The 26,050-nt window shown below is 36.7% G+C and overlaps 1 protein-coding gene across 5 annotated transcripts in view; it reads right to left on the bottom strand.

Moving 5' to 3' along the window:
* COL24A1 (collagen type XXIV alpha 1 chain) overlaps positions 1-26,050 on the bottom strand; it is a 391,998-nt gene that overhangs the window by 302,209 nt on the left and 63,739 nt on the right. For all 5 annotated transcript variants that reach the window (XM_027536666.1, XM_027536671.1, XM_027536669.1 and 2 more), the window contains exons 7-8: positions 8,857-8,910; positions 5,436-5,489 (exon numbers count right to left, since the gene is read on the bottom strand). In XM_027536666.1, coding sequence (XP_027392467.1) covers positions 5,436-5,489; positions 8,857-8,910 — 108 coding nt within the window. The remainder of the gene's footprint in view (positions 1-5,435; positions 5,490-8,856; positions 8,911-26,050) is intronic.

The raw sequence follows: 26,050 nt of genomic DNA, 5'->3' as shown, positions 1-26,050 counted from the left end.
AAATACTTATAGCCAAATGAATTTATCACAAATGTTAGAATGTCAATCACAAGAGGGAAATAACTTTGGGCAAAGGAACATTTCTGAAGTCCCACAAATTACACCACTTGGTAGGCAAGGGCTTGCCTGTGGGGGAGCTCAGTATGTGTCGCCTTGTTCTCAGCTTCCCCTACCATTAGTGGGAAGACACAGCGCAGAGGAGATGGTCAAAGTGGTGACAGCACAGCCCCTAAGCAGCAGCTTTTATATTAGACTCTCAGTGCTAAGCTTGAACTGGGAACCAACACAAAGTGAAAATGTGACTCTGCAGATTTTTACAGGAATATTGGGCAGATGAGAAGATGATCTATAAGCTATGGAACATAAGAATTCTCCTTATTTCTCTCTCCAGGCATGGATTTTCTTTTTATTGTTGTTCTCATCAAAATTCAGTATTGTTGTACCTCCTTAGTACTGTCCTTGTTTTGAATAATTATGAAAAGCTGTATAGGTTTTGAGTGATTGATAAATCATAATGCAGTCCACTTGATGTTTGCAGCTCTTTCAGCCTTTCCAACTTGGAAAGGGAAAGATGTAATGGAAAGATCTTTTGTAATTTAACTAATTCCTAAGAATGCACATTGATTTATAATTATTACTACAAACATAGTAGTAGAATGTTTGGACATTCAGAAAAATACTGCCATACATTATTCATAACAATCTGTTTTAAAACGTGTGCCTCATATTTCACAATCGTTCTGAGTTATACCTTCATGTTAAGAAGTGCTTAACTGCTCCCATCTGACTTATCCTCCTGATTCTAGAAAAATGACTTCAATTGAAATCACTGTTAATGTTCTTACAATTTTAAATTGCAGACTTCCAATATTAATGTGGCAACTGATCAGCTATATTAAAATCCAATTTAAAAATTCACCTGGAGTCTAAGCTCAGATTTATGACTCTTGTCTTTCATCCAACCCAGCATGCACTCTCGATGTAACTTATCTGCTTTTTGGCACAAGCCTAGACACTTAGCGGGAAGTGAAAACATACTTCAGTTCCTAGGAAAATAAAAGTTATATTAAGGTGGCTAAATTGAGGCAACATAACCAGTCCATCTGGGGGAACATACTGCTTGCTAAACATGATGTAACACTGGTTCATAAAAGGTCAACGGGTGAGAGATAAAAGCAGAAAAGGCAGAAACCAACCCAAAAAATCTACAGTAGAGTGAAGAAAAATTGCTGCTGATTTACTTACTTTGTTATTTCTGTCTCAATATTATTTCTAGTTTTCAGAACATCTTACGTTAATCTTCTATCTCAAATTTTCATGAGCTGTCTATATTTCTACACACAATTTTCTTGCAGGTACTTCAAAGATTACTTGAAGGATTGAAATATTTTCAGATACTTCCAGAGAAAGGAATAATTAACTCATTATTATTTGTTACCCCAAACTATATTTGTTCCCTTGGCTTTCAGGAATAACAAAATTTTACTTTGCTTGAGAAAAAAGTAATGAAACACACATATAACAAATATTGGTATAATGAATAATATTAATGGGGAAACAGTATTTGAAGTTATTAAGAGAACAGTCATGACTTGGACTTGAGTCCTGTCAATTAATAGTCATATGGCCTTGAATAAATGACTTAACCATTTTATAATTCAATTAACTTATTTATGAATACTGAACATAGTATCTGTCTCAATGTGTGTTTTTTTTAAGATAAAAAGATTCAGCAGATAAGTCTACATTGCACATAATAAAGGAGCTATTAATATTTATAATAATAATTATAATTCAAAAATAGTTTGCTAAAATATGTAATAAACTTCATACTAATCAAAACCCAAGTACTTTATTCACCTTCATAATAAGCATAGACTGTTAAAAGCACAATGAATTCAGTATTAGTAAGTTTTATCTCTCAATCCTGCTATCATTCTGAGTCACCCTGAGCAATTAATTCTCTTAACCGCTCTAGGTTTATGTTAAATTTAACACAGAATGAATAACTTAAGTTCCTGTCTTGACCTTAAGAATTATTGTGGCATTTTAGCAATAGAACGGAAAGGATGAAAGAATAGGAGTTCTGGGTTATAACAAATATGAACTGTTATTCTAGGTTCTCCTAGCATGGATCCTATTTGCAGGAAGTAATTCTGAGAATGACTTAGGTGGTTAAAAAAATGAACTCATATTAGTAAATCCCATAAAGCAGCTCATAACCTACCTAAACATTCTACTGAATACTCAGTCTGGTCCTTTCCCACTTCATACAAACCATAAGAACAGTCTACCAAGCTCACTGCAAGTATATTTCTACCACACATTCATATTAAAGTAAGACATGCACACAGAAAGTGTGATGGAAACTTGTTCCAAGCCTGCTATGTGGAGAATTAGTTTAGGTTTAGATTGAGTCCTTATGTCCCTTTCCTGGCATACTTGTTTTTTTTATTAATCTGTATACAGTTTCCATTATTAGACATACTCTGAAAAGAGGGGATACATTCTCAGAAAAACAAAAAAATCATCTCAAGTATTTCGACACTGTTTAGAACTACTGTCAAAACATAATGAACTATGGATGCTTCATTTACCACAAAGTAACTTGGTTTCTAAATATTTTCAACTAAACCTTCTCTAGAGAAAATTTAGTTTGTTGCTAACTGATAACATAGAGAGATAACTTCTACAGTGTCTATTTCTATTAATTAACATTACAAGCCAGATTTTTAAAGTTTGAACAAACTGTATAAGAGAAAAGAAGTCTGTGAAAGATATGTAATCCATGATCCAATTTGTTTAACTTCACACTATCTCACTTTACTAGACTTATACAGACCAAAAGTTACATATTCTTAATATTTTAAAATACTGATGAGCCAAGACTCATAATATGTGCATAAGTCTTTGGAAGATAGTATCTTCTGCTTTAAGTAAGTAAAACTTCACAGTTAAAAGTGATAATCTGCTCTAATAGTTAAAATCAGTCTTTTAAAAGTTTCTCTATATAGTATTTCTTTATACTCTCCTCTACACAGTAACTACTTACCCTTAATCAATAGTTTTTCACTTTCTGGAATGCTAATTTCATGAACCACAGGCATTATTAACCTTGGAAAATAACAATTAGTTTATTTTGTCTCATACACAATGTCATTCATCAAGATGCAATAACTGTATATTTAACAGCAAGTAAAATTAGTATGGTAATTTCCATAAGATTTTCTTTGATGCTATGCATCAGTACAGTTTCCTTAGGGGTCTACTTAGCAGTCAGAGGCATACTAAGTAGCATTACTCAAACAGACTCACAACTGTATAATAAGATCAATTTTAGTAGAAATGATCACTCTGCAGTTTCATGGAAGCAACCAATAACCTCAAATGACTTGTGAGATTCCAAGAACTATCTAGGAAGAAGACTAGTCTAAAAGCCATAAGAAAAATGGTGTGGTATGATCATGGGAGGAAAGATACTCCAAGAGATCAAAACGCTTTTAATCAATTTACAATTAGGAGGGTTTAGGAGGGAAGCAAACGGGGTCAGGATGCATTCCAAATCCAGAAAAACCGCTTATGGTTAAGATAAATTAACAGCTTGCTGTTTTTCTGACACTGTATTATCCCATTTCATGTTCCCAACAACTCCCCATGAAGTAGGTAGTATTATCTTCACATTTTATGGATAAGGCAACTAAGGCCTAGAAAGGGTAAGTAACCTGCCCAAGGTTGATGAAACCTAGAAAATAGAAGAGGGAATCTGAACAAATTAACCAGAGCTAGAATACCATCTTCAATCCAAAGGAAAAGGATATGATACACTAAGACACCAACACAGTTCATTATTAAATACATTTAGAGATCTACATGATGATAGGTGTCTAAATATATAAATAAATATTAAAGGTATTTAGACATTTACAGATGATACCAATCTAACGGGAGAAAGCAAAGAGGAAATAAAGAGCCTCTTGATGAGGGTGAAGGAGAAGAGTTAAAAAGCCAGTTTAAAACTCAATATTAAAAAACTAAGATCATGGCATCCAGTCCCATCACTTCATGGCAAAAAGAAGGGGAAAAGGTGGAAGCAGCAACAGATTTCCTCTTCTTGGGCTCTAAAATCACTGCAGATGGTGACTGCAGCCATGAAGTTAGAAGATGATTGCTTCTTGGCAGGAAAGTTATGACACACCTAGATAGTGTGTTAAAAAGCAAAGACATCACTTTACCATATAGTCAAGGCTACGGTCTTCCCAGTAGTCATGTATGGGAGAGTTGGACTATAAAAAAAGGCTGAGCAGCGAAGAATTGATGCTTTTGAACTGGTGCTGGAGAAGACTTGAGAGTCCCTTGGAAAGCAAGGAGATCAAACCAATCAATCTTAAAGGAAATCAACCCTGAATACTCTTTGGAAGGACTGATGCTGAAGCTGAAGCTCTAATACATCGGCCACCTGCTGCAAACAGCTGACTCATTGGAAAAACCCTGATGCTGGGCAAGACTGAAGGCAGAAGAAGTAGACAACAGAGGATGAGATGGTTGGATGGCATCACCTACTCAGTGGACATGAACTTGAGAAAACTCTGGGAGATGGTGAGGGACAGGGAAACCTGATGTGCTGTAGTCCATGGGGTCACAAAAAGTTGGACACAACTTGGCGACTGAACAACAGACATTTACATCAACTCAAATACTGCTCTCCAATATTTTGGGGCCCTTACTACCTTAGACAGAAATTTTGTATCTTCTTTATCCCCTGCAGAAAACCAAGAACTCAGTGTTTGGGAAAAAGACAAGCTGACTATATAGAGGAGAATTTATACTTGTGTTAATTCATGAAACTGCATACCACATTTTATAAAAATAATTATAGCAGCAGTGTTACTATTTCTTTTTACTTCAGAAAAAGCCTACTCATATGCACATGACTACTTTTTTTTACTTCCTATTCCCAGCTCTCACTTCTACTCTACTTAAGCTTCAGGCCTCACGTTTGTATACACCATGGCAGAGGTTATTAGTTCCTAATAAAATGAGAAACTCTTTAATAAAAAGTCAAATATCTTACCTATGTCCAAGGGTACCTCACTTTGAACATATAAAAGTCACAAAGTGACTTTAATGTTTCAGAAGTAGATTACTGCCCTAATATAATTGTAAAAACAGAGAAAATCTTCAATATTCTATCAGTGACTTTCTTCTGCATATGAATTTTGTCCCTTTTGTTATCTGAAGGGTTTTCTTATATTTTCTTAAGACTGTCATTGGTGGGCACCACTTTCCTGGATTAAGACAGCATCCTAATTCCTATTGCTGAGAAAAGGAATTAAAAACATTGACTTTGGGCTCAACATCAGAATGAGACCTTAGGGGTTGGAGAACTCCCAGATCCACATGGTACCCACACATGTCAAAATAAAACTACATCTTACCTTAACACCTTGCATACCAGGGGGCCCCATTAATCCAGAAAGACCTTGATCACCCTAAGAACAAAACACAAATGAAGCTTTAATATTATGAAAAAACTGAAAATTATGATTCCCATGCTGTAGGAGTTCATCTTGGCTGTCAAGATCTTACTTACTGATCTCCTCAATCTGGCTCAAGTTCCACGTGCTTTCTGAGAACTTCCTTGAGGCTCCCAACCCTTATATCTTTCAGTACTGATTACCTGGACAGTACTTCACCCTGTCCGTGGCCCTGCTGCTTTTTCTCTGATGTTCTTTTCTTTAGAAATGCCCTTACTTCCCAAATTTCCACCTTTTCCAAGGCTTACCATGTTTTAGAAATGTAAAGAAATCTATTTAAAAATTCTACCAGCACTTTATAACACAGGTGCAGAGGGCTCAGGTCTGCCTTTTTAGATGAGGACTCACAGGTTGGTGGGACTCCCACGTGGAACATCAGTGAACAGCTGGGGGATGGGGAGCAGGACTAGGTTCTTTCCCTGGTCCAGGACTAGGACTCTGGAGCAGGGAAAGGGGCACTTCCCTTTCCAGGGCTGCCCTGGTGCCTTCCACTGTAGTAATCAGAGTAACTGCAGTGAAAATTTTGGGGAGGACTGTGCTGGTCCACAGACTCAACAAATTAGAGCCTTCTGTCCCCATCCCTTCCCCCAGATTTGATGAGGGCTTGCAGAGCAGGGTAGGAGAAGGAGAAATTACACCAGTGAGGGGCAAGGAGTGTCTGTGGTGGGTGGAAGTGACAATAAGAGACACAGAGGAGGATGTGTAAATGACAAGGACAAAACATATCAAAAAGGAATGGGGGTAAAACCTTAAACCAGTTTACTTAAGGTACACTTTTTCTTTACCGCTGTTCCTTTCCCTCTTCCTGCTGTAACAAATTTATTGTGCATGGCAAAAAAAGTATGTTGTTTGAAAGAAAAGGAATACTTGGTTAATAATCCTAAATAAACTCCATAATGACTATTCATGTACTATACATAGTACATAAATGTTTCATTGCATTATCTACTTTAATGTCAAGTTAAATAAACAGAAAAGAATGTTTCTGATTATTAACTATCAAGTGCTTTTCCATTTGTTCTAATATTTTATGTTCTTGTTCAATGTTTTATTAATATGGCATCCATCTGTTATGGCGTGATGGGTTTATACATATATTTTTATACTTATTACTCTGATAGAAGGAAAAGAAAGCTACATTAGGAAACAGAAGACTGGAGGCTCATCCCCTACTAGCTCTAATCAAGGGTAGATCAGTTGATTTCCCTTCAAAATTCCTACATCTGAAAGCTGAGAATAAGAATAATATCACATTTGTCTTATGGGAAAGGAAAAGTTGCCGTTATTTAAACTATCTTTGTTTGCCACTAAGGTCCCATAAGGAATTAAATATGTATGTGTGTTCTATGGGAGAAGGCAATGGCACCCCACTCCAGTACTCCTGCCTGGAAAATCCCATGGATGGAGGAGCCTTGAAGGCTGCAGTCCATGGGGTCACTGAGGGTCGGACATGACTGAGCGACTTCACTTTCACTTTTCACTTTCATGCATTGGAGAAGGAAATGGCAACCCACTCCAGTGATCTTGCCTGGAGAATCTCAGGGACGGAGGAGCCTGGTGGGGTCACATAGAATCGGCCACGACTGACGAGACTTAGCAGCAGCAGCAGCAGTGTGTCCTATTAGAGGTGTTACTTACTGGATATTACATGCTGAAGGACTAGACTCTGCATTGCTTATATTGTTTCATCACTGACTATTTATTATAAAAGTAGCTAAATGTTTAAAGATAAAATTCAATTGGGTCCCAATCCCACTATACTCACACTAATTTATTGTTCATATTTTATTTGAATATATTGTATATGTATAAATAACCTGCTTCTTCAGTATAACTGAACCTAATTTTATGTAAATATGATTTCTAAGAAAATTTTTAAAATTTTACCATTTTAGAAATGTCTTCATTTTGAAAATTGTATTTCACTTAAAGCTTAATGAAAACATGTTATGAAGTCTTAAATCTTATGACTTTTTCCTATATGTACAGGTTGTACATGAGTAACTCAAAAACTTTAAAAAACAAGACTGACATACTCCCTAGTCTCAACTCACAGACTGAATCATCCTATATTTTGTACAGAAACTGTACACACACTGAACCACCCTATACTTTGTACAGAGAGGCCACAAGCGAATATTAAAAATAAGCATTTGATAAAATCTGAATGCTTAATTTGGGGAGATTATTTAAATCACTCACCAAAAGAGAGTGGATGTCTAATTTCTCAATTTTAAGAAATCAAATGTCTCATATTTACACATTTTTAAACATGGTATCTATATTTCTCAGATTGAAGAATTTTCTTCCTCATAATTAAGGGATGAACGAAAATATTGTTTCTAATAATAAACTTCCATTCTTTTTCTAACTTATTTAGTCAGTGAACTCAGTTCCATCACAGCAATGAAATTCTTACAATTCTAGATTAAATTTGATAATTTGTTAGTATAATATCCATTAATGTGAGGTAATTTTTCTTAAATTTACAAGAGTTTATGTAAACCAATTAAAAGATCAGATTACAACCCAAGAACCACAAAAATTATTCAGGGATTTTAAAAGTTTGTGACTGTATACCACATAAACAAAAACATTATTGTATCACATTCATCAAGTGCATGACTAAATAAAGCTTCCCAGATATATGCCTAAATACTCAACTTGTATTCATTCTCACTGGAAAACAGTATCTTCCTCCTAAAAAAGATTTTTGTTGCTATCGTTACTTTGAAATATTAGTTTCTCTTTACCTAAAGGCATATGTGTGTGTATTTGAGAGCATTATAAAACGAAAAGCATACTGTATTGAAAGTTAGAAAATTAAGGTATATCATTAATTCTTCCACTTGCTAACTACTTAAATTCCATAAATCCTCTTTTCTCAACTGGAAAAAAAAATAATGATGACAGCCTCCATCACTGTTACTGTGAGACTTAAACAAGATAAAGTACATAGAACCATTCTAAAAAAGGTGTAAAATGGCATTAGAATTTATAATGGGATCCATACTAATAGCCACATTCTTGAGGTTAGGACCAAAAACATCTTGTTCTAATTTTTTGCCCCATCTGTTCCTAGTTGGCAGGAAGCACAAGAGCATGCAAGAATGGACATTCAGTAAGATTAATTATATGATTTTAACTGATATGTTAGGCTGATGACACCATTTACTTGATTCTTCAAATATTTCTTCATTAAAACCCAATAGTTATTACATACTTTGAAATCAAGTAAAATCTATATTTTTAAAAAAGTAAAAGTTATTTTTAAATGCTTGAACTATATCAACAAGATTTTATTTCATGGACAAGTAATTACCTTTTCTCCAGAAAGAGCTTGATCTGGGGAAAAACCTGGATCTCCTTTAGGTCCCTAAATAAAACAGTTATAAAACACATGATGAAACATAAATTACATATATCATACTTCATCAGTTGCATGTAATGTCATGCACTATACACAGTTTATATGGTATTGAATAAAATTACACATTTTAAATTAAGATGAATATAGATTACTTATCTTTTTAATGTATATTTCATTTATCCTTAATTTTAAATGTTGAGAAGATTCCTAGAAATTTCCCAGACATAGCTGATTTTTCTAATCAATAAAGTTATACTAAAATTGAAACATTTCTTTTGAGAACTACATATTGTGACATCAGTTCAGTTCAGTCACTCAGTCATGTCTGACTCTTTGTGACCCCATGGACTGCAGCACGCCAGCCCTCCCTGTCCATCACCAACTCCCGGAGCTTGCTCAAATTCATGTCCATCGAATCAGTGATGCCATCCAACCATCTCATCTTCTGTCATCCCATTCTCTTGCCATCAATCTTTCCCAGCATCAGGGTCTCTTCAAATGAGTCAGCTTTTTGCATCAGGTGGCCAAAGTATTGAAGCTTCAGCATTAGTCCTTCCAATGAATATTCAGGACTGATTTCCTTTAGGATTGACTGGTTCAATCTTCTTGCAGTCCAAGGGACTCTCAAGAGTCTTCTCCAACACCACAGTTCAAAAGCATCAACTCTTCAGCACTCAGCTTTCTTTATGGTCTTTGTGACATATTGAGTTATAATTTTTAGAATGGGGAAATGTTATTTTTAGTGGAAAAAAAACTGCTTATACTAATTTTCCAAATTTTAAGACATTATTCTAAGTTTAAATATTTTCCAAAATCTTGCAATGTACCGTGCATTGTGTGCATGCTCAGTTGTGTCCTATTCTTTGCAACCCCATGGACTGTAGCCTGTCACACTCCTCTGACCATAGAATTTTAGAGGCAAGAATACTGGAGCGGGTTTCATTTTTTCCTCCAGGGGATCTTTCCCTGTGGCTCCTGCATTGGCAGGTGGATTCTTTACCACTGAACCACCTGGGAAGCCCAAAGTACATGCATTACTTTTACAATAAAAAATAACCCCCCCCCCAAAAAAAACCCCTCTAACTGGCAAAATTCTTTTTCTTGTTATAAAATAGATATTTTTCATACTCTGGAAATCTTTTATACTTTAAGAGAAATATGACTTCATATTTCAATCTAAAACTTTGGGTACAACAGTAAAATCAACTTTTTCTTATTATTCATCATTGCTTAGTTGCTCAGTCCTATTTGACTATTGTTATGCTATGCTAAGTCACTTCAGTCGTGTCCAACTCTGTGTGACCCCAGAGATGGCAGCACACCAGGCTCCCCCATCCCTGGGATTCTCCAGGCAAGAACACTGGAGTGGGTTGCCATTTCCTTCTCCAATGCATGAAAGTGAAAAGAGAAAGTGAAGTCGCTCAGTCGTGTCCAACTCCTAGAGACCCCATGGACTGCAGCCCACCGGCTCCTCCATCCATGAGATTTTCCAGGCAAGTGTACTGGAGTGGGGTGCCATTGCCTTCTCCAATTTGACTATTACACACCAGGAAAAGTATTTCCTTTTCTATTTCACTCTTCATAAAATAAAGAATTGAGATTATCATTCAGATTCTGACTTCACTACTATTCTCAGCTAATAATAGATAATTTTCCATTCCTAAAATTTATTTCCACCCTATGGGAAACAGGGAAACTGTTATGTCTTCCTTCACATATTCAGGAATAATTTTTTTTTCTTTCACTCCACAGATATTTACTGAACAACTTCCTGAACACTTAGGAATGAACAAAACAGGTAAATTATCTGTTCTCTTTAGGCTGACATTACACTGTGATTAAAAAAAAAAAAAGAATAAACAACTATCTATAAAAGAAACATTTAAAATACAGTTTCTTGTATAGATAAGCATCAGAGCGAAAGCAGGAGCTGGAGAAGGGAACTGTGACCAGCAGGGGCTTTGAGGGCTCCCTTCTTGTGTACAGTGGGCAGAACCATCCCTAAGAAGGGTATCTGACCAGAGAACTGAAAGACGTAAGGGAGGGAGTTGTAAATTTATCTGGAGGAAGATCACAAAGAGCATCCCCAGCAGAGGAAAAGAGTACTTGCAAAGGGCCTGAGATTTACCTGAAAAACAGCAGGCTACCCAATGTAACAGGAGCAAAGGGGAGAGAGAGAGGTGTGTACTTCAGAGAGACAAATTGGGCTGGAACACAAAGGGAATTATTAGGCCTTATTTGTGGCTTGGCTTTTACTCCAATCTATCTTCTGATATACCATTGGCTATAGTGTTGAAGAGACATTATGGGAGTTGCAAATTCAAAACACATATTGAAGGCAGAGCTGACAGAATTTTTTTTCCCAGGATGGGAAGTGACAGAGACAGATTGGCATCTAGTCCATAAACAATGGGGAAATGATTAATGGAAAAGATCAGGGAGAAGAGAAGGACTAGATATCAGCTGTAGTTCTCTCTTGGACATGTTAAAAGCAAGGTGTCTCTTGGATTTTCAAGTGGAGATACTGTGTGTACTGTTGGATGCTGAGTCTGGAAATCAAAAGTCACCAGAATATAAATTGTATATGAAACCATAATGAAACAGGAGAGTGAAAAAGTTAGCTTAAAACTCAACATTCAAAAAGTGAAGATCACACCATCCGGTCCCATCACTTCATGGCAAATAGATGGGGAAAAAATGGCAACAGTGACAGACTATTTTCTTGGGCTCCAAAATCACTGTAGAGGGTGACTGCAGCCATGAAATTAAAGGACACTTTCTCCTTGGAAGAAAAGCTATGGCAAACCTAGACAGCATATTCAAAAGCAGAGTCATTATGTTGCTGACAAAGGTCTGTTTAGTCAAAGCTATGGTTTATTCAGTAGTCATGTACGGATGTGAGAGTTCGATCATAAAGAAGGCTGAGCACTGAAGAACTGATGATTTCAAAGTGCAGTGCTAGAGAAGACTCTCGAGAGTTCCTTACAGCAAAGTGATCAATCCAGTCAATCCTAAAGTAAATCAACCCTAAATATTCACTAGAAGAACTGATGCCAAAGCTGAAGCTCCAATACTTGGGCCTCTGATGCGAAGAGCTGACTGACTGGAAAAGACTCTGATGCTGGGAAAGATTTAAGGTAGGAGAAGGGGGTGACAGAGGATGAGATGGTTGGATGGCATCATCTACTCAATTGAACATGAGTTTAAGCACACTCCAGGAGATAGTGAAGGATAGGGAAGCCTGGTGTGCTGCAGTCCATGGGGTTGCAAAGAGTCAGACACGACTGAATGACTGAACAACAATTGAAACTAGATGTAAATACAGAGAAAAGCAGAAGGAGGATGGTTCACTAAATATGTTCCAATATTTAAAAACTGTAGGAGGAAAGACAGAAAGGGAGAATGAAGTGATACAGCAGGTCAGTCGGAAAGGCAAACAAAGTGACTGCGGGGCCTCCAAGTGTAGAGAAGACATTTTCAGAATGAAGCCATGGCCAACTGTGTCCACAGCTCCTGAAAAACAAGTCTGGGTGAGATGCTGTTGAGAAAGACAGAAGTGGTTGGTGACCTTGACAGGTACCATATCAGTGGAGTGGTCAAGAATATGTGAAAATCATGGGTGGTAAGACAGGAGCTTTGACTAATAAGACAAGTAGAGAAAAAAGGGGAGTACACCTTATTTTGTGAGAAAGATGTGAGTTCAAAGAGAAGCCTTAGGCTTTCAAAAAATTTTAACATGGAAACTAGTATATCAAGCTATTTGTTGACAGCAACGATCTAGGAAAGAGGGAAAAATTGAGCATAAGTTGGGAGAAATGCGTACTTCTCTTGAGTATGTCTCAAGGATCCAGGGTCCAAGCAGAGACATTTCAGTAGGGACAATTAATCTGGTTCAAACAACAATTCCAAAGGTAGAATATATGGGTACAGATGTCAGGTCGCTAGCCTTGGTAATGGGAAAAAACGTAAGAGCTAATTCTCATCTGACTGCTTCTAATTTCTCAGTGAAATAAAATGTGAGGCCTACAGCTTAAAGTTTGGAGAAGGCAATGGCACCCCACTCCAGTACTCTTGCCTGGAGAATCCCATGGACAGAGGAGCCTGGTAGGCTGCAGTCCATGGGGTCGCTAGGAGTCGGACACAACTGAGCGACTTCACTTTCACTTTTCACTTTCATGCATTGGAGAAGGAAATGGCAACCCACTCCAGTGTTCTTGCCTGGAGAACCCCAAGGATGGGGGAGCCTGGTGGGCTGCCGTCTATGGGGTCGCACAGAGTCGGACACGACTGAAGTGACTTAGCAGCAGCAGTAACAGCTTAAAGTTAGAGGTGGGGAGTGGATATGGGAGGAATGCTTTCCAACAGCACTCTAATGAAAGGAAGACAAAAAGTCCTTCATGTTCTCCAGTAAGTCTTTTCATTTTACAGATTAGAAACAAGTCTTCATTGGCAGAAGTGCCAAAAAAAAAAAGCGTAAAATAATTTAAGCATCAAAAAAAAAAAAATGTTTAAGGAAAAAGTTGTTTTCCAGTCTGACCTATTCCCTTTCATAGCTAATCACTACTTCCACCACTAGTACAATTTTAGATCATTGGTTACAAAATTATAGGACCTCACAAATGGATTTAGGATTATCTTAGTATTTAAGAACTGAACTCTTCATCTAAAAAAAAGAAACTTAGAACTCATGAAATTTTAGAGCTTATCTAGCAAATCCCTTTATAGGTAAAGCAATAAGGTGCAAAAATATTAATTAAGACTGTCTAGAAAAGTATCAATAAATTGGGTCAATTTTGTTTCTCATTATCACAATATCTGTTAAAGTAAAATTGTATTTTTTTACACATTTTAATTTTCTATTATAAAGCCTAACTAATTGATTTGAAGTAATATTTTAAAAAATTTAAAAAGAACTTAAATGACAGCCCTTGAGAAATTTGAATAAAACTTTTTATGGCCAATGTTTTTACTTTTAATTCTTACACTAAAAACTCTTATTTTTAGGTCCAATCTGAATTTTCTGAAAGTGAAAGTCACTCAGTTGTGTCTGATTCTTTGTGACCCCATGGACTATACAGTCCAAGGAATTCTCCAGGCCACAATACTGGAGTGGGTAGCCTTTTCCTTCTCCAGGGGATCTTCCCTACCCAGGGATTGAACCCAGGTCTCCCTCATTGCAGGCAGATTATTTACCAGCTGAACCACCAGGAAAGCCCAAGAATACTGGAGTGGGTGGCCTATTCCTTCTCTAGCGGATGTTCTCAACCCAGGAATCAAACCAGGATCTCCTGCATTGCAGGTGGATTCTTTACCAACTGAGCTATCAGGTAAGCCCTGAGTTTTCTATTATATATCAACTTCCTTAATATAATTATCTTTCAACTTTCTTGACATCATCTTCTAATCTGACATTTCATCTTCCACTTAAAAAAAATCACTGAAAAGTGGAAGAAAGTAATCAATTAAGCAATAAAAACCAGATGTAAAGACAAACTGTTTTCTTATTCGTAAGCTTTATACCTCTTGGCAACATATTTAAAGAGATATGTCAAATCTCTTTTACTGACACACAAAGACACTTGAGTGTACTGATAAAGTCATAATCTAGAACCAGAAATTTAAGTCAGCATGAGGAAAATGTTTTTAACCTGGCCAGTTGTGCACTGATCCTAGCATAAAATGCATAAGAAAGAGATTATTGAACATGCCAATTTTGTCTGAAATGTCAAGGAAGTAGGACATACTTTTCTGCATTTAAGGGAAACACTCCAAAATTTCTTACTTATATTTCCTCTCATTTTGTATTTATTCTATGATTCCTGAAACACTTCTAGCCACACTTGATTGGCTTTTTACAAACTCCTTGGAATTAAAAATAATGTTTATAAATTAAATAATCAAACTAAGATATTAAACCCACAAAGATGTTAGAATAGTATTTAATAGTATTAAAAATAACAGTAGTAAATACAATCATATAGAAACATTTACAATTTTTGTAACACAAGGTAAACACAAACATTGTAAAAATGTTTACAATTATGGCCATCTTGAAAAGCAGAGAACATTTGAATGAATTACTGATGAAGCAGAAATACTGAAAATAATTTGGAATGTAAAATTTCAGAGTATGAATAAGCTAAATTGGGAGAGTATCACAAAGGAAACATTGAATGACATGATCCTGAGGTAGCACCACTTGAATATTCTTGGCTTTAGTGTGAGCAATAACTACACAAGCTCTATAATCTCAATTTTAAGCCTTATGCTCTCTAACCAACACCTTATCTTTATAGCTCACTCTAAGCCCTTATAACTTTAGCAATTATTTGACTCACTGGAATTACTAATATGGGATCCCACTACATTTTCACTCTCATCCCCTATGTGGCCTCACTTTCCATCTCTGGAAAGCCTAAATTCCAGTGTCTTATATTCTAATTAATTCCTTGCATACATAAGTAACACCACTGCCTGTTTCTTTCTCTGTCATAGTTTACCTGGAAAATCTTAAATATAAACTCCACTTACTCTGACCCTACCCAGAGTGGGTAATGTAAGAGAAAACAATCATGATGACAAACCTCACATTAAATTCATGACTTATACTGATTTTGTCTTATTTTGTCTTTTGATGTGTTCAGTAGTTGCTTAGTCAATTCACTTTCCCATTTTTCATAGATGATTATTTCCTAACTTCTCTCTCTTCACTCTCAGCTGATTATCTTGCTTTCAGCTTTGATAAGCTCTTGTAACCAAATCCACTATATCTCTGCTTAATCTGTTCCAAAATACTCTGCCATCACAACCAAACTCCCCAGGACATCATTGGTGAACTGTCTTCCCTACATTATTTTAATTTTTACATCTAAGATAATTGCTGTTGCCAAGTAGACACAATGTAATTTCTCCGATCTTAAAAAACAACTTTCCTTGAGCCCACATCTCCCTTCTCTGCTCCACTATACTGTTTCCTTTTAGAGAAAACTCCTAGAAAGTTGTCTGTGTTAACTAGACGACTTCCTCTCCTGCCATTCCTTCTTAGATCTACTCTACTCAGGCTTTCGTCCCTATTACTATCCTACCTTATTGATCATTCTTTCTCAGTTCCCTCTATTAGTTCCTCTTCATCTTCCTAATTGAATTCTGAAGTAACCCAAGACTCAGTCCTGGGACATTTCTCTTCAATGTCTACATTCATCCCCAAGTGATCTCATCAGTTCAATAGCTTTAAATTCCATATATACAATGATGACTCTGAAATGTATCCTTTTAGCTACAATATCTTCCCTGAGCTCCAAATCCATTTACTCTTATTATATATCTCCACTTGGATGTTAGTCATCTCAAATTGAGTATGATCAAAAAGCAATTCTTGGGAATTGACAGTGTCAGGGTTGCATGTCTGCAATTAATCCTCCTGCAGATTATAACTATGAACTCAAAACAGGATACATAAAACAACTACTTGAAAACACAGGAGAACAATTAAAAAAAAAAAAAGGCTGGAGGGTATTCAATTTTTGAAAGAAGAATCCACACTTGGTGTAATACACATTTACACAGACTTTCTCCTAAGGACATTTCCAAGTCTGCATGGAGTAGCTGGAATTCAAGCAGAAAAACAAACTTTTTGGCTAATAGTATCAGAAGACAGAGTGTAGGAGTACCAGAATGATTGTAAATTAAGGGAGAAAATCCTAGAAAGAAAGTCAGCTTCCCCAAAAACTTAAATATAGACTTTCTTCAATTCTTGGCTGATCCTGACATGCATTTTCATGAGATAGATTCCAAAAAGCTTGGCAGAAGGCAACAGCTAAAGGGCTAAGAGAATTAACAAATTTGAGCTGCTGCTCATTACAGAGGAAAGTTTGGGGTTTGATCCACATCATTTTAGAGGAACATGGTAAATATTTGAATAAACACCTTTCCCCTAAAACTGAGGAAGAGTTATACTTTAGAAGCAAATACTATATTCTTGGACTAATGGACTTGCACTAAAACTGCAAGCAAACACTGAAATATGCCCTTTAAGTGTTTCTAAACCCGTAAAAGTTTAAGGTGATAAGCCAGTTATTTCAGTGCCTACAGAACAAAAATCAAGTCTCCAAAGGACAAAAAGGGTTTCCCTGATGTCTAAGCAGGTCAAGAATCCTCCTGCAGTGCAGGAGACACAAAAGACGTGGGTTTGATCCCTGGTTTGGGAAGATCCCCCATAGGAAGAAATAGCAATTCACTTCACTATTCTTGCCTAGGATATTCCATGGACAGAGGAGCCTGGTGGGCTACAGTCCAAAGGGTTGCAAAGAGTTGGACATGACTAAGCAGACACAAAGACAAAAAGAGGTCAAGTCCTCAAGAGGACTGATGTTAGAATTAGCAGTTGAGGATTTTATTAATTACTGACTGAGCAACTGAACTGAACTGAACTGAATAAATATGTTCAAGGACTTAAAGGAAAGGATGATCATAATGAGTGAACAATTATCAACAGACAGATGAAAACTATATAAAAAAGCAACTAAAAACCTAGAACAGATGATAAAATATCTGAAATAAAAATTTACTGGATGGTATTAACACCATGTTAGAGAAGGCAGAAGTAAAGTTTAGTGAACTTAAAGGTAGATCCATAGAAGTTATCTGAAGAAGAGGAAAAAAATACATGGCAAAAATGAACAGAGATCTAGTGACCTATGGGACAATACTGAGTAGTCTAACATACATGTAAATGGAGTCCCAGAAGGAAAGGAGAGAAATAATGGGACAGAAAGATTATTTGAAAAAGTAATGGCCAAAAATGCCCCAAATTTATTTAACAATTTTTTAATAGGTTAAAAGGCATTCAGTGAAGCCCAAATAAGAAACATCTAAAGGATTCAAACCCTTCATATATCATAGTAAAGCTACTAAAAGCCAGATTAAGATAAAAGCCTTAAGATATTCTGTGAAAAATTACACATCATATTGAAAGAAATAATAATGTTGGCTAAATTCTCATCAGAAACAGTAAAGGCCAAACGATGAGAACAGCAGACATGCTTAAAGTACTTGAAGAAAAACATTCTCAACCAAGATTTCTTTACTCAATAAATTTTTAACCATCCTTCAAAAAAATGTAGACAAATTTCAGGTAAACAAAAACCAAGAGAAATCATCGCCAGTAGAACTGTACTCCAAGAATATTGAAGGAATTTCTTCTAGCGAATGAGAAGTGACACCAGATAGAAACTCAGATCTATAAGAAGGAATAAAGAGCTCTGGAAATGAAAATAAATCCCTTGCTTGTTTCTTCTAATTTCCTTAAAAGACTGATTACTTAATACAGAAATTATTGCATTGTACTATTGGGTTTATAACGATATAGATGTAAAATAAATAACACAAAATATGGGAGAATAATAGGTAAATAATTGTATGAGTCATATTCTACATGAAATATTACCATATTAATTCCAAGTAAACAACAATAAGTTAATAATGCATATTGTAATCCCTAAAGCAATGACTAAAGATCAGAGATACAGCTGAAATGCCAAGAGAGAAATTAAATAGAATAATCAAAAATATTTGATTATCCAAAAAGAAGGTAGAAAAAAGGAATAAAGGAGCCAAACATATGGGAGAAATAGAAAAGAAATGACAATGCAGAAGAGTAAGACCCAATCATACAAAAATTATACAAGTATAAATGAACTTAATGCTCTAATGAAAAATCAGAGATCATCAGCCTGGATAAACTTGAAGATCCCACTAGACAATATCTATAAGAGATGCAATTTAAATATAGAAAAGGAAAGGAAAGGAAATTTATATAGTATACAGACAAAAAGCACTAAAAAGTTGGTGTGCCTATATTACTAACACATTACACTTCAAAAAGATGAGAATTAGGGGAGGAGCTAAGATGGTGGAGGATTAGGAAGGGGAGAACACTTTCTCCACCACAAATTCATCAAAGAACATTTAAACGCCGAGTAAATTCCACAAAACAACTTTTGAATGCCGGCAGAGGACATCAGGCACCCAGAAAAGCAACCCAAGTCTTCGAAAGGAGGTAGGAAAAAATATAAAAGACAAAAAAAGAGACAAAAGAGGGAGGGATGGAGTTCCAACCCAGGAAGGGAGTCTTAAAAAGAGAGAAGTTTCCAAACATCAGGAAACCTTCTCACTGCCGAATCTGTGCCGAGCTTTGGAAGCACAGAGGGCAACATAACAGGGAGTAAAAATAAATAAACAATTAAAACCCGCAGATTGGGAGCCCTACGGTAACTCCCCCAGCGGAGAAGCAGCGCAGACGCCTGCCCACGCCACTAGCAAGCGGGGGCTGGGCAGGGAGGCGCGGCGCGGGCTGCGTCGCTTAGAGTAAGGATCTGGCCTGAATAACCTGAGCGCTATCTGAGCGAAATAATTTGGGCTAGCAAACCAGACTGTGGGATATCTACCACGCGAAAAGCCAGCCCTAACCTAAGACACTGCCAGGCCCGCGCACGGAACAAAGGACTGAACAGAGATAGCTGGCGGCAGACCATCCCCCTCTGGTGACAGGCAGCCAGAGCCGGAAGGGGGCAATCGCAGCCCCAGAGAGACATTATCTACAAAACTGTAAGCAGGCTTCTTTGCTAACTAAAACTTCTTGGGGGTCTGGACGGTTCAACATCTGCCTGAGAAGGTGTGCTGGTTGTACACCTAGATAAAACCGAGCGGTGGGGAGGCGATAAGTCACAGCAATCGCGCTCGCCAAACACCTCATCACCTGAGCTGCTCGGACCTGGGAAGGGCACAAAACGCAGGCCCAACAGAGTCTGTGCCTCTGAGGACTACCCGAGTGCCTGAACCTGAGCGGCTTGGACCTGGGAGGTGCAGGCAGCCCAGGGCCAGCCACGGATGGTTCCCAGCGGAGCAACCTAGAGCCTGAGCAGTGTGGGCAGGGAGGCTACACGCACCGTGACTGGGGGCAGACCCAGTGTGGCTGAGGCACTGCAAGCACACGCCAGTGTTATTTGTTTGCAGCATCCCTCCCTCCCTCCCCACAGTGCAATGGAACAAGTGAGCCTGAAAAAAAAAAAAGTGTCCTCCACCGTCCACTTCATGTCAGGGCGGAAACCAGACACTGAAGAGACCAGCAAACAGAAGAAGCTATAACAGCTATAGGCAATAGATTAAAACCCTGTGTTTACTACCGACTACATAGGAAGGGGCCTATAGATCTTGAGAAATATAAGTCGGACCAAGGAACTAGCCAAAAATGAACTGAACCCACAATACTCACAACAAAACCAGAGAAAGTCCTAGATATATTTTTACGATCATTCTTTTTTTTATTAAAAAAAAATTAAGTCCTCTATTATTCCTTTAATTTTCACTTTTATAACCTATTACTTTGCAAAAAAAAAAAAAAAGACCCTTTTTTTTTTTAAAGCAAACTTCATATATATTTTTTTTATAGTTTTTTTGACCTTGGTTTTTTTTTTTTTTTTTTTTCTTTTCTTTAACATTGTATTTTTGAAATTCCAAACTCTACTCTAGATTTTTAATTTTAGCTTTTTGGTATTTGTTATTAATTTTGTACCTATAGTTTTTTTTTATAATTTCTGTGACTTTTTTTTTTCTTTTCTCTGTTTCTTTCTCTTCTTCTTTTATATAACATTGTATATCTGAAATTCCAAACTCTACTCTAGATTTTTAATTTACGCTTTTTGGTATTTGATATCAATTTTGTACCTGTATTTTCTTTATATTTTTTGCCACTTTGCTTGTTTTTGTTTTTCTCTCTTTCTTTTTCTTCTTCTTTTTTTTAACATTGTATTTTTGAAATTCCAAACTCTACTCTAGATTTTTAACTTTTGCTTTTTGGTATTAGTTAGCAATTTTGTAACTATATTTTCTTTATAGTTTTTGCGACCTTGTTTTTGTTTGATCATTTTTTTTCTCTTTCTTTTCCTTCTTCTTTTCTTTAACATCGTATTTTTGAAATTCCAAACTCTACTCTAGATTTTTAATTTTTGCTTTTATGTATTTGTTACCAATTTTGTACCTTTACGAACCCAATCTTCAGTACCCATTTTTCACTAGGGAGCGAGATTACTGGCTTGACTGCTCTCTCTCCCTTTGGACTCTCCTTTTTCTCCACCAGGTCGCCTGTGTCTCCTTCCTAACCCCTCTCTATTCTACCCAACTCTGTGAATTTCTGTGTGTTCCAGATGGTGGAGAACACTTAGGGAACTGATTACTGGCTGGATCTGTCTCCCTCCTTTTCATTCCCCTCTTTTATCCTCCTGGCCACCTCTGTCTCCTTCCTCCTTCTTCTCTTCTCTGTATAACTCCGTGAACATCTCTGAGCGGTCCAGTTGTGGAGTGCACATAAGGAAGTGATTACTGGCTAGCCCACTCTCTCCTCTATTGATTCCACCTCATCTCATTCAGGTCACCTCTAACTCCCTCCTCCCTCTTCTCTTCTCCACGTAACCCTGTAAACCTTTCTGGGTGACCCTCACGGTAGAGAAACTTTTCATCTTTAACGTAGATGTTTTATCAATGGTGCTGTATAGAAGGAGAAGTTTTGAAACTACTGTAAAAATAAGACCAATAACTGGAAGCAGGACGCTTAAGTCCAAACCCTGACTCCAGGGAACTCCTGACTCCAAGGAGCATTAATTGACAGGAGCTCATCAAACGCCTCCATACCTACACTGAAACCAAGCACCACACAAGGGCCAACAAGTTCCAGAGCAAGACATACCTAGCAAATTCTCCAGCAACACAGGAACACAGCCCTGAGCTCCAATATACAGGCTGCCCAAAGTTACCCGAAAACCATAGACATCTCATAACTCATTACTGGACACTTCACTGCACTCCAGAGAGAAGAAATACAGCTCCACCCACCAGAACACCAACACAAGCTTCCCTAACCTAGAAACCTTGACAAGCCACCTGTACAAACTCACACACAGTGAGGAAACGCCACAATAAAGAGAACTCCACAAACTGCCAGAATACAGAAAGGACACCCCAAACTCAGCAATTTAAACAAGATGAAGAGACAAAGGAATACCCAGCAGATAAAGGAACAGGATAAATGTCCACCAAACCAAACAAAAGAGGAAGAGACAGGGAATCTACCTGATAAAGAATTCCGAACAAGGATAGTGAAATTGATCCAAAATCTTGAAATCAAAATGGAATCACAGATAAACAGCCTGGAGACAAGGATTGAGAAGATGCAAGAAAGGTTTAACAAGGCCCTAGAAGAAATAAAAAAGAATCAATATATAATGAATAATGCAATAAATGAAATTAAAAACACTCTGGAGGCAACAAATAGTAGAATAACAGAGGCAGAAGACAGGATTAGTGAATTAGAAGATAGAATGGTAGAAATAAATGAATCAGAGAGGATAAAAGAAAAACAAATTAAAAGAAATGAGGACAATCTCAGAGACCTCCAGGATAATATTAAATGCTACAACATTCAAATCATAGGGGTCCCAGAAGAAGAAGACAAAAAGAAAGACCATGAGAAAATACTTGAGGAGATAATAGTTGAAAACTTCCGTAAAATGGGGAAGGAAATAATCACTCAAGTCCAAGAAACCCAGAGAGTCCCAAACAGGATAAACCCAAGGCGAAACACCCCAAGACACATATTAATCAAATTAACAAAGATCAAATACAAAGAACAAATATTAAAAGCAGCAAGGGAAAAACAACAAATAACACACAAGGGAATTCCCATAAGGATAACAGCTGATCTTTCAACAGAAACTCTCCAAGCCAGGAGGGAATGGCAAGACATACTTAAAATGATGAAAGAAAATAACCTACAGCCCAGATTACGGTACCCAGCAAGGATATCATTCAAATATAAAGGAGAAATCAAAAGCTTTTCAGACAAGCAAAAGCTGAGAGAATTCAGCACCACCAAACCAGCTCTCCAACAAATACTAAAGGATATTCTCTAGAAGGGAAACACAAAAACGGTGTATAAATTTGAACCCAAAACAATAAAGTAAATGGCATTGGGATTATACTTACAAGTAATTACCTTAAACTTAAATGGGTTGAATGCCCCAACCAAAAGACAAAGACTGGCTGAGTGGATACAAAAACAAGACCCCTACATATGTTGTCTACAAGAGACCCACCTCAAAACAGGGGACACATACTGACTGAAAGTGAAGGGCTGGAAAAAGATTTTCCATGCAAATAGGGACCAAAAGAAAGCAGGAGTAGCAATACTCATATGAGATAAAATAGACTTTAAAACAAAGGCTGTGAAAAGAGACAAAGATGGTCACTACATAATGATCAAAGGATCAATCCAAGAAGAAGATATAACAATTATAAATATATATGCACCTAACACGGGAGCACCACAATATGTAAGACAAATGCTAACAAGTATGAAAGGAGAAATTAACAATAACACAATAATAGTGGGAGACTTTAATACTCCACTCACACCTATGGATAGATCAACTAAACAGAAAATTAACAAGGAAACACAAACTTTAAATGATGCAATAGACCAGTTAGACCTAATTGATATCTATAGGACATTTCATCCGAAAACAATGAATTTCACCTTTTTCTCAAGTGCACATGGAACCTTCTCCAGGATAGATCACATCCTGGGCCATAAATCTAGCCTTGGTAAATTCAAAAAAATTGAAATCATTCCAAGCATCTTTTCTGACCACAATGCAGTAAGATTAGATCTCAATTGCAGGAAAAAAACTATTAAAAATTCCAACATACGGAGGCTGAACAACACGCTGCGGAATAACCAATAAATCACAGAAGTAATCAAAAAAGAAATCAAAATTTGCATAGAAACGAATGAAAATGAAAACACAACAACCCAAAACCTGTGGGACACTGTAAAATCAGTCCTAAGGGGAAAGTTCATAGCAATACAGGCATACCTCAACAAACAAGAAAAAAGTCAAATAAGTAACCTAACTCTACACCTAAAGCAACTAGAAAAGGAAGAAATGAAGAACCCCAGGGTTAGTAGAAAGAAAGAAATCTTAAAAATTAGAGCAGAAAAAAATGCAAAAGAAACAAAAGAGACCATAGCAAAAATCAACAAAGCCAAAAGCTGGTTCTTTGAAAGGATAAATAAAATTGACAAACCATTAGCCAGACTCATCAAGAAACAAAGGGAGAAAAATCAAATCAATAAAGTTAGAAATGCAAATGGAGAGATCACAACAGACAACACAGAAATACAAAGCATCCTAAGAGACTACTATCGACAATTATATGCCAATAAAATGGACAACGTGGAAGAAATGGACAAATTCTTAGAAAAGTACAACTTTCCAAAACTGAACCAGGAAGAAATAGAAAATATTAACAGACCCATCACAAGCACGGAAATTGAAACTGTAATCAGAAATCTTCCAGCAAACAAAAGCCCAGGTCCAGACGGCTTCACAGCTGAATTCTACCAAACATTTAGAGAAGAGCTAACACCTATCCTGCTCAAACTCCTCCAGAAAATTGCAGAGGAAGGTAAACTTCCAAACTCATTCTATGAGGCCACCATCACCCTAATACCAAAACCTGACAAAGATCCCACAAAAAAAGAAAACTACAGGCCAATATCACTGATGAACATAGATGCAAAAATCCTTAACAAAATTCTAGCAATCAGAATCCAACAACACATTAAAAAGATCATACACCATGACCAAGTGGGCTTTATCCCAGGGATGCAAGGATTCTTCAATATCTGCAGATCAATCAATGTAATACACCACATCAACAAATTGAAAAATTAAAACCATATGATTATCTCAATAGATGCAGAGAAAGCCTTTGACAAAATTCAGCATCCATTTATGATAAAAACTCTCCAGAAAGCAGGAATACAAGGAACATACCTCAACATAATAAAAGCTATATATGACAAACCCACAGCAAACATTATCCTCAATGGTGAAAAATTGAAAGCATTTCCTCTAAAGTCAGGAACAAGACAAGGGTGCCCACTTTCACCATCACTATTCAACATAGTTTTGGAAGTTTTGGCCACAGCAATCAGAGCAGAAAAAGAAATAAAAGGAATCCAAAATGGAAAAGAAGAAGTAAAACTCTCACTATTTGCAGATGCCATGATCCTCTACACAGAAAACCCTAAAGACTCCACCAGAAAATTACTAGAACTAATCAATGATTATAGTAAAGTTGCAGGATATAAAATCAACACACAGAAATCCCTTGCATTCCTATACACTAATAATGAGAAAACTGAAAGAGAAATTAAGGAAACAATTCCATTCACCATTGCAACGGAAAGAATAAAATACTTAGGAATATATCTACCTAAAGAAACTAAAGACCTATATATAGAAAACTATAAAACACTGGTGAAAGAAATCAAAGAGGACACTAATAGATGGAGAAATATACCATGTTCATGGATTGGAAGAATCAATATAGTGAAAATGAGTATACTACCCAAAGCAATTTATAGATTCAATGCAATCCCTATCAAGCTACAAACGGTATTCTTCACTACCGTTTGTGAAGCTAGAATAAATAATTTCACAATTTGTATGGAAATACAAAAAACCTCGAATAGCCAAAGCTATTTTGAGAAAGAAGAATGGAACTGGAGGAATCAACCTACCTGACTTCAGGCTCTACTACAAAGCCACAGTTATCAAGACAGTATGATACTGGCACAAAGACAGAAATATAGACCAATGGAACAAAATAGAAAGCCCAGAGATAAATCCACACACATATGGACACCTTATCTTTGACAAAGGAGGCAAGAATATACAATGGATTAAAGACAATCTCTTTAACAAGTGGTGCTGGGAAATCTGGCCCACCACTTGTAAAAGAATGAAACTAGAACACTTTCTAACACCATACACAAAAATAAACTCAAAATGGATTAAAGATCTAAATGCAAGACCAGAAACTATATAACTCCTAGAGGAGAACATAGGCAAAACACTCTCTAACATACATCACAGCAGGATCCTCTATGACCCACCTCCCAGATTATTGGAAATAAAAGCAAAAATAAACAAATGGTACCTAATTAAACTTAAAAGCTTCTGCACAACAAAGGAAACTATTAGCAAGGTGAAAAGACAGCCTTCAGAATGGGAGAAAATAATAGCAA

Source organism: Bos indicus x Bos taurus, chromosome 3 (genome assembly GCF_003369695.1).
Source record: "Bos indicus x Bos taurus breed Angus x Brahman F1 hybrid chromosome 3, Bos_hybrid_MaternalHap_v2.0, whole genome shotgun sequence".
Lineage (NCBI taxonomy): Eukaryota > Metazoa > Chordata > Mammalia > Artiodactyla > Bovidae > Bos > Bos indicus x Bos taurus.
This window is presented reverse-complemented; position numbering and strand designations above follow the sequence as displayed.